Below are 12519 nucleotides of genomic sequence, written 5' to 3' on the forward strand. Positions count from 1 at the left end.
GAAGCCGCTCTGGGAAGAGCAGAAGGTTTCAAGTTCCCTCCCTGGCTTCTCCAAGATAGGGCTGAGAGAGATTCCTGCCTGCAAAAGACAATACTGAGCTAGATAGACCAATGGCCTGACTCAGTATATGGCAGTTTCCTATGTTCCTAACAATACATAGTATATCACATCACAGAATATGTTTTTTAAAATAAAACCTCTTACACTTTGGCTTCCTAGAGATCAGTTCTCAATTATTATTAAAGATGTTACCAATCCAAAACATTAACCCAAACAAACCTGAGCACTTTATTTATTTTTTTGTTTGATTTATATACCGCTTTTCATTTTTACAGTACTATTTACAATACTGTATAGTTTTCACAATACGGTTTACAATACTGTATAGTTCAAATACTGTACACAGTTAAAATACAAAAAGTAGAGCTATTAATATATACATCTAAAAATAATCTCTATCTAAAAATTTTTAAACCTCTATCTATATATATAATTCTCCTGGGTGTGCCAGGGAAAAATGCGTCCCGGCAGCCCAGCTGATTGGCTGGGCTGTGGAGGTCCCTGATTGGCTGGCACACCCAGGAGAGAGGACAGTTGGCCAGCAGCGAGGCGAGGAGGAGGACAGGCCGAGGGGCGAGGAGGCGGCAGTGTGGCAGGCCCCGATACTGGGGTGGGGTGGGGTGGGGTGGAGGAGAGGTGGCCGGCCCCCAAAGAGGCTGGCCGCAAAAACTGGCAAGCGGCTCTCGACGGGCCCGCTGGCGATGGAGGCGGCTCTCGGCGGGCCTGCTGGCGGTGGCGGCGGCACTCGGGCCTGCTGGCGGCGGCGGCAGTGACACTCGGGCCCACTGGAGACTGGAGGGAGGAGAGGTAGCCTGCCCCAAAGAGCGCACAGATGCTCTATGCAGGGTCGGCTTGTAAAACAATAATACATAAAATATAGAGCAGCCCAAGTAAAAATGTTTGTAAAAAATTAATCTCATTTAACAGCTTGTGTAACGAGCCATGTCTTTATGCCTCACACACATCTTTCCATATCTGAATGTAACAAGCAGGTAATACCTTCACTATAATTTCTTTGATTGATATGAAATATTAAATCTGGCCAGATCTCAAAGAAAGAATATGGTTTTGATTGTCCTCTTCTGAGATGAAACAATTTGATCGATTTATCTGCCATAGCAATAAAGCAAAGCTTGTTGTACCATTAATCTACAGATAATATTCTGTGCTTCCAATTTGTTATCACTATTTTGGCCAATATCAACATATAAATCACCAGCTCTTCTGATTGTATTGTCTTCCGTGAATATTCCCAACAATGCTAGTTGAGGAGCTATTTTAATTTCCTGATTAATGGTTTTACCTATTTTTACAAATGCCAAGCCCCAAAAGGTTCTAATCCTTGGACAGATCCACCATAGATGAAAATATGCACCCTTCTGCCCAGACCCCCCAAGGAGACGCGGAGACATTGAAGGAACGGTCAATTTTATTGAAGTTTTATGGTACAGGCTGATTGGCTGGGATTGCATAGACATCCCCCCACAGCAGTGTGGTGCCTAGTAGGCCGGCCACACCGTGGCCTCCCCCCACCTAACAGACCATGACGATAGCACCTTGGCTCCAGGCAGGTCATCCACTCTCCAGCGGAGGCGCCCTTCTCCGCCGACCTAAGGTCAGGTTTCTGACCTCCCAAGCGACATCCCCAATGACGCTGCACAGCCATACGTATAGGGTGCCACCTGAGGAGGGGCAGGAGTCAAGCGTCATCCCTGATCTGTCAAGCCTCAAGGGACTGGCTCCTCCTCCTTGATTTACATCTTACCTAAGGTGCCACACCTCCTTAATTAGCATTCCCTCACCGCACTGTACCTGCCACAGCGGGCATTAGCCCAGCTTAACAACCCACACCCCACAGACCCAACATCGCTGTTGCCAATCCCAACCTGAGGTCGTCCAAAAAGAACCTCATGCCCAAGGCGGACAAGTGGACCCCGTCACCCCGGTAGAGGGCGGGCTGCGAGTAGACGATGTCATCGTGGGGAATGCAACCGCCACCCCTGGCTGCCAGAAAGTGTGCTATAGCCGCATTGACCCTCCTTCTTGCCCTGTCCACCTTGTTCTGTTTGAGCGCCCCCTGCCAAACCCTTCGCTGGGTGATGTCGGAACAGAGAATGACTGCCCGGGGGCACCAGGACAGCACCACGCCCAGGTCCTGTTCCGTCTGCCGGGCCAGGGAGATACCTGACTGACTAACTAGGTCGTTTCTGCCGAAATGGAAGAGCAGGATGTCCGGTGCAGGGTTCTGCTCCAGGTACTCCCGTAGCATTGGCAGCAGCTGTGCTCTTCGCATCCCCGTTGCCCACACCACTCCATGGCGGCCCATCGCCCTAGGCCCAGCTGTGTTCCCGGATACATGCTTTGAACCCACTTGAGGGCCCAGAATATAAAGGAGTGGCCCAGGACGAGGACCTTGGCCCTCTTAACCGGAGGCTTCACCCCTGCGCGGAAGAGAGAACACACATGAGGTGGGAAAACTGGGGCAGGGGCGGAAGCGGGGGGGCACCCGCCGCCCTATCACACATATCTGCAGTAGGCCGCAGACTGCCAGCAGCCCAGGTGCTGGATTGCGGCCCCCGGGTAGTTGAGGTTCGCGGCCGCCAAGGCCGCCCTGATCCGGAATGAGTGTGATGACAGGTGGCCCGTGGACACCCCTGCCACGTGAAAAGCCTTCCTCATCACAGCCCAGAATTGATACTGGGAAAGGGGGTTGCCAGCAGCGTGCACGAATAGGCACCCCTCGGCCTCGCCCCTGGCCACCATGTAGGCTCCCAGAGCCTGCACCGGGCACATGAGGCGATTGTCCGCCCTATGCAGGGTGACCAGCTGACCCCTGCCCCACTGGTCGGTTTTAGAGAAGCGGAGCCTCAACGATACCGTGGCCGAGTCCATGACTAGGTCGCTCTTCTGCATGACCCTGGCAACTGTGCCCCGGGACCCCTTGGGAAAGAGCTCCCCGACCCTAAAGGCCCCATAGAAAGCCACCAGCGCCGCCGCTCTGAACAAGGCTTCCTCATAGGGGGAAGAGCATATGGCCCCCAAGCTCTGCACGGCCCGGCACAAAGCATCGGGTGTAATGGGCCGGCGCTGGTCAGGTTGGGCCGGAGTCTCCCTGGCCCATCCCTCCAGCATGTGCCGGACTCGGAAATCGCCCGAGTGATCGAGCAGCCCCCGGGACTTCGTGTAGAAGGCCAGGGCTGCCAATTGCCCGGCCATGGTGCTGACAGTGAGCCCTTCTCCCCGAAGGTGCACCAGGTACTGCATCAGGTGCTCAGGTGGAGCTGGCCAAGCCTGGCCGACTCCCACCTGCAGCCTGAAGCGCTGGAAGGCGGCCACCCTCCTGCTATAGGTAGCCCGTGTCCTAGGTGCTAAGGAGGCCTCGATTGCCCTGAGCGCCTCTACACTCCAAGGCTCCACAGACCGACAGGCATCTTCTCGGGCCTTGGGAAAGCATCGGGGGCCAGCTGCTAGAAGCGCTGCATCTGCAAAAGAGACAGAGCGTCCACAATGTCATTTTGCGCTCCCTGCACGTGCTGCGCAGTAAACACTATGTTGTTGCGCAGGCATGCCAGCACCAAGGCCCGTACCAGGCCCATGACCCTGGGGGACCTGGAGATCTGACGGTTGACAACCTGCACTGTCGCCATGTTATCGCACCAGAAGCGCATTGCCGAGTTGCGAAACTGGTCTGCCCAGATGTGCACGGCGACCACTATGCGGAAAAGCTCGAGGAAAGTGAGATCCCTCTTGACCCCCCATACCACCCATTCACGTGGCCACCGCTCTGCGCACCACCTGCCCCTAAGATATAAGCCAAAACCAAGGCCCCCCGCTTCGTCCGACTGTACCTGGAAGTCTGCCTCCAGGAGCTGCGACGCCTGCCAGAAAAAAACCCCGTTGAAGGAGTTCAAGAAGCTTAACCACAACTTCATGTCCTCCCTCATGGCTGTGGTTACCCTGATTGGAAAATGTAGTAGCCTGCCCCCACTATGGCGTCGCATAGACGCCGCAAGAACGGGTGGCCTGGGGCTACCACACAACAGGCGAAATTGAGATGCCCAATCAGGGATTGCAGCTGGCGGAGCGTTACCTTCTTGGTCTGCTCACATGCCCTCAACAGCACCTTCAGAGCTTCTAGCTTGTCCCTGGGCAGCCGTGACAGCTGCCCCTGAGTGTCCAACTCAATGCCCAAGAACGTAAGCCTCGTGGACAGACCCTCAGTCTTTTCCCCGGCCAAGGGCACCCCCAATTCGCTGCATAGGGCCATGAATGAATTTAATAGCGTGGAGCATTGGGCGGAGCCAGCTCGGCCTCCGAAAAGATAGTCATTAAGGTAATGAGCCGTGGAATTAAGCCCCGCCCATTCCAGCATCGTGCTGAAGGCCTCAAAGGCCGTGCACGACACTGAGCAGCCCATGGGGAGAGCCCTGTCAATGTAATATTTCCCTTCAAACGCTAAACCTAACAGGTCGAAGTCGTCGGGGTGGACTGGCAGTAGCCGGAAGGCTGACTCTATGTTGCATTTAGCCAGCAATGCCCCAGGCCCTCAGGCCTGGACCATTGCCGTCGCCTCATCAAATGAGATGTAGCGCACCGAGCACAGCTCAGCTGGTATCCCATCATTGACTGAGTTGCCCCTGGGGTATGACAGGTGGTGAATTAGCCTGAACTCGCCAGGAGTCTTCTTAGGCACTAGCCCCAGAGATGATATCCTCATGGTCCACAGGGGGGGCTCGCTAAAGGGGCCCAGGACGCGGTCCAAAGCCACCTCTTTGTTGATCTTCCTAATAGAGATGTGTACGGTCCGGACCGGTCCGGACCGGCACCGAAGGGGGGCCCTTTCTTTTAGGGCGGGAGGGCTTTCTTATCCCTCCCACCTCTTCACCCCCTCCAGCACCCGTATTTAACTGAATAACGGGGTGCTGGAAACCAGCTGCCCCCGCCGCTCCCCCCCCCAAGCAGATTTACATGCAAAGGTACCCATACCCCTGCCGCCGCCGTCGCCCGCCCGCCAGCCAGCCAGCCAGCCCTCCCTCCCTCCCTCCCAGCTGCCCGCCCACCTGCCCGAGTCCTTACCCAATGCTTTAGGAGAAAACGAGAGGAGCTACCAAACAGAGCTCCTCTCGTTAGGAAGTCCTCCAGCAGACTGAAGGCGCTTTGCGCGTGCGCGCATGCGCGCACCGCAAAGGACGCCGATCGCCGGAGGCCCGGTCTATCCTTTTCCCGGCGGGTAGACCGGGCCTCCGGTGATCGGTGTTCTTTGTGGCGCGCGCATGCTCGCGCGCGCAAAGCGCCTTCAGTCTGCTGGAGGCCTTCCTAACGAGAGGACCTCTGTTCAGTAGCTCCTCTCGTTTTCTCCTAAAGCATTGGGTAAGGACTCGGGCGGGTGGGCGGGCAGCTGGGAGGGAGGGAGGGAGGGAGGGAGGGCTGGCTGGCTGGTGGGAGGGCAGGCGACGGCGGCGGCAGGGGTATGGGTACTTTTGCATGTAAATCTGCTCGGGGGCGGCGGGGGCGGCTAGTTTCCAGCGCCCCGTTATTCAGTTAAATACGGGTGCTGGAGGGAGCGAAGAGGCGGGAGGGGTAAGAAAGCCCTCCCGCCCTTAAAGTTATACCCCACACCCGGACCCGGACCAGCAAGGGCCAAACCGGTCCGGCAGTTCGCCCATTCCTTAGAATGGCCGCCGGACCAGTTCGGACTCACCCCTACTTCCTAAGCACTATGTGCTCCATTCCTTTAACTGATTTCAAATTGCTGGCCAGCGTGAGTTTCCGTGGAAGCTGGCATGGGATCCTAAAGCCCTCCGCAAAGCCAGCTACCAAGAAGTGCACGCGCTCCCCATCCGGGTAGTCGTGCAATAGCCTCCTAAGCACCGCAATCTTAATTGGAGTGGGGCCCCTTTCCAGGGCCACTCCCTTGAGCAGCAGAGGGCCCCTTGCCTCCTCCGGCGCGGGGGCCCCAGCTGCCCGACCTAAAGCTCTTCACTCGTGGGCAGCTGATCCCCGCATGCCGCCCCCTGCAAAAACCACACTCGTGTCTAAATTTCCAGGGGGACCGAGCACACTTCCCGCTCCTGTTGAACTCCCAGCATACCAGAGGACTTTGAACCCCCTGGGCGCCGGCAGAAGAAGCTGCTGGTGCCGCCAGGGTCCTGGAGATCAAATGCCTGCTCTCCGCGCGCTCCCCAGTAAGAGGCCTGGAGAGCGTCGTGATCCTGAGCCACAGCTCAGAATGCTGCTTCTCCCAGGAGATCCCTGGCTAGTTAGCTGCGCGTTCCCTAAGTGCCTGGTTGTTGGCCTCCCATGAGTTGCCCGCAAAATCCATAAAAGCCCTGTGAATGGTGTCGAAGTACTTGTTGAGGGCGGGGCCCTTCTCAGGGTACTTCTCAGCCACCACCCCCATGTATATAGTGAAACCGGAAACCCAGTTGTTCCAGTTACGCTCGATGGGCTTTCTCTTGGTCCTTTCCTTCTCCTTCTCCTGATCCCCTTCCTTTCCCACAGGCTCGGGTTCCTTAAAGAGCAGCTGGAAGACGTCTATATACTCACCCTTCCAAATACACTCCTTGACGTGCGGAAGTAGGTGGTCGACCAGAGGGATCGGCCCCCCGTCGAGGCCCCCACCACTGCTGGCGGTGGGCACACCCGCCGGGGTGGCCTGTGCCCCAGGCTGTCCCGCTCCCCCTTGCCACACTTGATTACACGTCGCATGTGGGGAGGCCCAATTCATCGGACCGGGGAACCACCCAAAAGGCCCGTTAGGCGGGCTCCATGGCAGACCCCAAGGCCAAGCCCCCTGGGGGGACTCACCACCTTGTCCCGCCTGTTCTTCGGAGGTGTCCCCCGCTGCGGATCCCGCGGCTGTTGTGCTGCCCCCGCAGTGTCTCTCCGGGATCTTGCTGCTAGCCGGAGCCACCAGGGATGCCATGGCAGCCTCGAGAGCTGCTAAACGATCAGTGAAACCCTGCATCAAAATTAGCCCGCTTTGTAGCCCTAGTCGCTTTGTGTGGGTACGCGGGCGGGGAGGGGCCGCTCTCCCCGGCTGTGCCAACCCCAGATGGGCCCCCGCCATTCCTACATAATGCCTCCCGCTCGCCCGCTATTGCTTCCAGACGGGCAATTAGGGCCTTGATAGCCCCCAGCTCCATGTCACGCTCATCCTCAGAAGAGGAGTCTGGTGGAGCCGGGGGGGGGGGGCCCTTGTGCGCTGCCGCACGTCTTTTTCCCTTCCCCACTGGCGCCTTCTTGGGACCCATGCTGTGTGGAAAGGGGGGGAGTTGGGAAGGGTGTGTGTATGGGAAGATGGACCCTAGCACCCCACGCACTACCCCCCAAAGCAATAAGGCACCCGGGAGGTGCGCCCCCCCCCAGGCCTTATGCCCGGCCTGCCCAACCCCATGCGCTGCAGCCCCAAAACCTGAGCTGGGCCGCCCCGGCTTGCCGATCCACAAGGAGTCCAGGAGGTGCTGGGCATGAGAGGGCAGGCGGGCGTCCGAGCCCGAAGCTCTGCCTGGCCCCAGCTAGGCCAAAGCTACAGCCCCCTGGCAGCAGAGAGAGAAGGGCTGGCGGGTGAAGGCCCTCCGCTGCGCAGCCGTTCAGTGCCGCGTGGCCCCACAAGGGGGGGGCGGCACAGCTGGGCCTCACTCGTCCGCCGAGCCCAAAGGCGCGGGAACGGACCTCCGCGGGCAGGCCTAGGGCCCAACCCCCCCGGATCGGGCGGCCCACCAAGATGGCGCCCGGTGCTGGCCGGGCCTTGCTCTCCCGCTGAGCCGAAGGCACGAGAAAAAGGCCGCTGCGGGTGGGCCTCGGGCCCGACTCTCCGCTAGCCCGGCCGCCGCCGCTTGAGCCACACGGCCCAGCAAGGTGGCGCCCAGCACTGGCCGGGCCTCGGTGGCCCGCCGCATCTGAGGCACAAAGAAAGGGGGCCGCTGCGGGCGGGCCTCTGGCCCGACTCCCCGCCTGCCGCGCGGCCCAGCAAGATGGCACCCGGCACTGGCTGGAGGCGCAAGAAGAGTCGCTGTGGCTGGGCCTCGGGCCCGACTCTCCGCTTGCCCCCTTCGCCGGATGCTCCTCTGGGCCAGGCCGCGCGCTATTGCGGCCTAGCCGGAGCTCTTCCCGGCACATCTGACCTCTCCGAATGCGAGAGGCAGACTGAGCCCGCGCAGGCGCGCTGCGTGCTTGGCCCTTCTTGTTTGCACCGGAACTGCCTGGGGAGCCAATCAGCGGCGGCTCCCAGTCCCACATGCTCCTCGGCCAAGGAGCTGGGACAAATTGGCCGCGCCGCAGAAGAGCGGCGAGCGGCCTCCTTCTCATTATAGTTGTTCCAACAGAGCATTGACTTATTTTTAGTAATATAGGCCAATTTCACCGGAGTCTTATACCATTTAGAGAGTCTAAGATATAATTTTCTTTATTTGGGGCAAGGGATGAAAATATAGGTTTAGAAGACCAGATCCTATTCCAGCCTGCTTCACCAATAACCATTTGTAGATCCCTTTCCCAGACTGATTTCAATTCATCCAGTGGTGAAAACTTATAAGCCTGTGGTTGTTAATGTCTGAAGGCAGCCAGTGTCTCAGCTTGCCCCCATCACAGCAAGCAGCCATGCTTTTAGACTGGGTTGAAAGCTACTACAAGTTTTGAAAGCCATCTTGGCAGCAGCTAAAGTTTTTTATTTGTTCTGCTCTGCATTCGCATGTGTAAGTAATTTTTATGTTACTGTAAATTTGATTTTAATGTATCTGCTGTATTGGCCACTTTGGAAATGTGTTACTGACAAGCATGATATAAATAAGAAATGGTTAATTACTATTCTCCCTGCCATCTCGTACTGGGTGGAAGGAGGCAATGGTAAACTCCTCCTGTATTCTACCAAAGGAAACCACAGGGCTCTGTGGGTGCCAGGAGTCAAAATCGACTTGTCAGCACACTTTACCTTTATCTGCCATGGATTCGTTCTGACTGCCTTGCTGTGTGGGGGATTCAGATACATGGTTTACTTTTGCACTGACTATCCTTTACCTTGGCCTCTGTATTTCTGAGATGTGAAATGGGCACATTTATACAATACTGTTTTCACATGTAATTCAGAGGCAATATGCCGTTCATTGCATGCAAGTTGCAGGGGAGCAAGGAAGCTGCAGCGGGTAGTCCACAAGCCTCTCCTGCTTGTGGGCTTCCCAGCGGCTATCGGGCTGCTCACTGTGAAACACAGAACAGGGCACTCCACAAAGCCTCAGCCTGCCCTGATCACAGCAGGCTGCCCTGCTTTTAGACTGGGTTTATAGTTTATGTGGAGTTTATTTGTTATAAACAACAATCCTCTTGTAGGATTCACAGTTCTCAACTATGTGGATTTTATTTGTTATAAATGATAAGCATACTCCTGTTGTAATTGCTTAAGGCAATCCACTTACTGTTTTAACCCTTTAATTGTTTTAAGGCTCTCCTGAAGGCCCCCAAGGAAGATAATCCTCTTATACCCACAGGCATCATGTTCCACAACCCAGAGGTGACAACTGAGAAGACCCAATCCCAGGTTGCCACCAGATGAACTGGTGGCACCTGAAGATGGACACTCCTGATGCTCTTAATGAGCAGTGGGGATCTTGTAGAGAAAAGTGCTCTCTCAGGTAACCCGGACGCAAGCCATTCAGGGCTTTAAAGGCAATAACCAGCACTTTGTACTTCACCCAGAAACAATAAGATGCATATTAATGTGTCCACATTATTCCACAAAGGTAGTTTCCTGTACCTAAAGTTAAGCCTAGATATGAAATCAGCTGTCAGAAACTGTGTAGAAATTGAAAATATGGTGCAAAGACTCTTACCCTAAGACAGGAATTTAAAGCGGGGTGGGGGGGGAAGAGTGACATGAAAACATGTTCCCAAGGAATAAAACTTCAAATTGGAAGAACTGCAGATGTATTGATTTAAGATAATCAGCACAGGGTTTCCAAAGAAACAGACTACTTTTGATTTAGCTGCAGCAGCATCCACACACTCTCCCAGGGGCGAAAGAGAAGTTGCTGCAGAAGCAGAAGAGGCTTTTTGGGCACCACTCCTGTGGGACCAATAAGACCAGGCACGAGGGAGTTGCTTGTTCAAGCCCCCAGCTGGCTGCTCATTACATGCTTCCAAGGGTGTGCCCACACAGGCAGAGCCACCAGGAAAAGCGGCAGGCTCCACAGAGGATACAAAGGCCTACAGGTGAAGCGTCAGAAAAGGACCTTGGATTCCATTATGCTCCTCTAACCCTCTGATCACTAGGGGAGAAAACAGGGAACCTATTGAAAGAGATTGTTGTTGGGTTCTTGGTTTTTTAAAAATTATTATCACCATCTTATTTATTTATTATTTCCCTGTGTAAACCACCCTGAGCCATTTTTGGAAGGGCGGTATCGAAATCAAATGAATGAATGAATGAATGAATTGTTGCACCTTAAATACATCAGAGCACAGAAGCCAGAAACAGGAATGGCAGAAATTCCTGAGTTAATAGCTCAGGGACTGCTGTACTCACACACACAAACTGCTTGCACATTGTTTCAGAGTCCATTTCCCCCCTGAATTTCTAGTCCAGGCTGGCTGCAGTAAGTCTTCTGTATTACAGAGTAATTATAGCGGCAACTATTTAGCGTCTGACGTATTTAAGGGGCTGGTTGCCTTGTGAGAAGAGATCACTGGAAATTTACAGAGTTTAACACAACAACAAAAAACCATTGTTTAATTTAGCATAGGGGGAGGGAGGGAAACATCCAGGCAGTAGCAGTCTTTAAAGGAATATCAATTTCTCCCAAAAGCAAATAGCATATTCTAAGATTCCCTAGTCCTCCATTCCAGTGTTCCTTCTTCCCAGTCAACTGCAACACTTCTTGTTTTTGCTAACTACATCACAAATAGCCACCAGCCATCAAGGACGTTCAGCAAGCTTCTCCAGCAAGTACATAATACAAAAGCAATTCTGCACATCTAGAGATGATGCTTGCCACTATACAATGCATGTCATTTGATGTGCACCAGTGTTCTCAAGAAATAAAAACTCTCCAGCTTGAATACATTATATTTTCAATATAATATATTTTTGCCAGCTGCAGAAGAGCTTAGAAGAATCTGTTATATTCAGGGTATTCTCTCTTCAAGACCCACAGGAAGTTAATAAACCTTCTTTGTTTTAGATTCTTATTTCTGTGCATAAAGCCCTTTTTAGTACAGATGCTGAATGTGGAATTCTCATTGAATAACAAGATATCCAGCTCTGTAGGGAAAAGAGCTTTTTGCAAATTGTAAGGAAATAAAAGAGTTTGGTGTTGTGAAAAGCAATAAAATGTTTGTAGGTGTCCACAGAAAACTTTCATATTGTGATAAAAAACTGAAAGATTAAAAGTTTTGTTTTTCAGCATCAGGTTCTTTACAGGATCAGTATCCAAGCATTTGTATTAAAAATTTTCAGCAAGTGTTTGACAACTAATTACCTCTCAAGGAGCCTTTCTAAATGAGAGGGTTTGCTGCAGTTAGGTCAGTATTTGCACATTTAATTTTATCTAAAGTGACTACAGGCTTGGAAAAATGCAAGGTTTTCTTACTGTTTCTTGCACAGTTTCCCACAGACACTTCAGTCTTTTGTATGTAGTCTGGAAACTACAATTGGTACAGAACACGGCAGCCAGATTGGTCTCTGTGACAACATGAAGGGACCACACCAGTTTTGAAAGAACTTCACTGGCTGCCAATATGTTTCCAGGTCAAAGTGCTGGTGGCTATTACCTATAAAGTCCTAGTGGCTTGGGTCCAGGCTATATAAGAGAGCACCTCCTTTGTCATACACCCTGCCGCCTGTTACAATCTTCTGGAGAGGTTTGGTTACGGACGCCACCAGCTTGTTTGGTGGCAACCCAGGGCCAGGCTTTCTCTGTGGCTGTCCTGGGGCTTTCCAATATGCTCCCTACTGAAATAAGAGCATCTCCTTCTCTGTTTGTTTTCAGGAAGAACCTCAAGACTCTCCTGTTTTCTTTTCATTAGAAATTTTAATTGTAAATTATTAAATTTTGATAATTTTAAAAACCTGATTTAATAATTATTTTATTCTCTTGTTTTTATTGTCATGTATTTTAATCTGTGACTTTGAAATATTTTGTACACTGCCTAGAGAAGTACATATCAGTTGGTATAGAAATAAGATTGATAAATAAAATAAAATAAATAGCCACTACACTTTAGGAGATGGGACCACAGCTCAGTGGCAGAATCTCAAGGTAGGGATGGGACGAGACTTCTGCCTGAAACCTTGACTGTCAGTGGCTCTCCAGCATAAATAATACTGAGCTAGATAGATCAGAGGTCTGACTCAGAATAAGGCTGTGTCCCTTATTCCTGGGCCCACTGAGCTGGCAGTTGCCAGTTACTGACTGGGCTGGGCTCCATTTTCCCCAGAGGGCCGGAGCAGGTAGTGGGGATTCCTCT

At 53.1% G+C, this 12519-nt stretch overlaps 1 protein-coding gene across 1 annotated transcript; it reads right to left on the reverse strand.

Annotated features, from left to right (window-relative positions):
• Positions 1 to 951: 951 nt before the first annotated feature.
• On the reverse strand, positions 952 to 12249 carry LOC128342483 (uncharacterized). Its single transcript, XM_053289810.1, has 2 exons — positions 6868 to 12249; positions 952 to 3542 (listed from the first exon to the last, which is right to left on the reverse strand). The coding sequence occupies exons 1-2, from the start codon at positions 7127 to 7129 to the stop codon at positions 2578 to 2580; spliced, it is 1227 nt and encodes a 408-aa protein (XP_053145785.1). The 5' UTR covers positions 7130 to 12249; the 3' UTR covers positions 952 to 2577.
• Positions 12250 to 12519: the final 270 nt, after the last annotated feature.

The sequence above is a fragment of the Hemicordylus capensis genome, chromosome 2 (assembly GCF_027244095.1).
Source record: "Hemicordylus capensis ecotype Gifberg chromosome 2, rHemCap1.1.pri, whole genome shotgun sequence".
NCBI lineage: Eukaryota > Metazoa > Chordata > Lepidosauria > Squamata > Cordylidae > Hemicordylus > Hemicordylus capensis.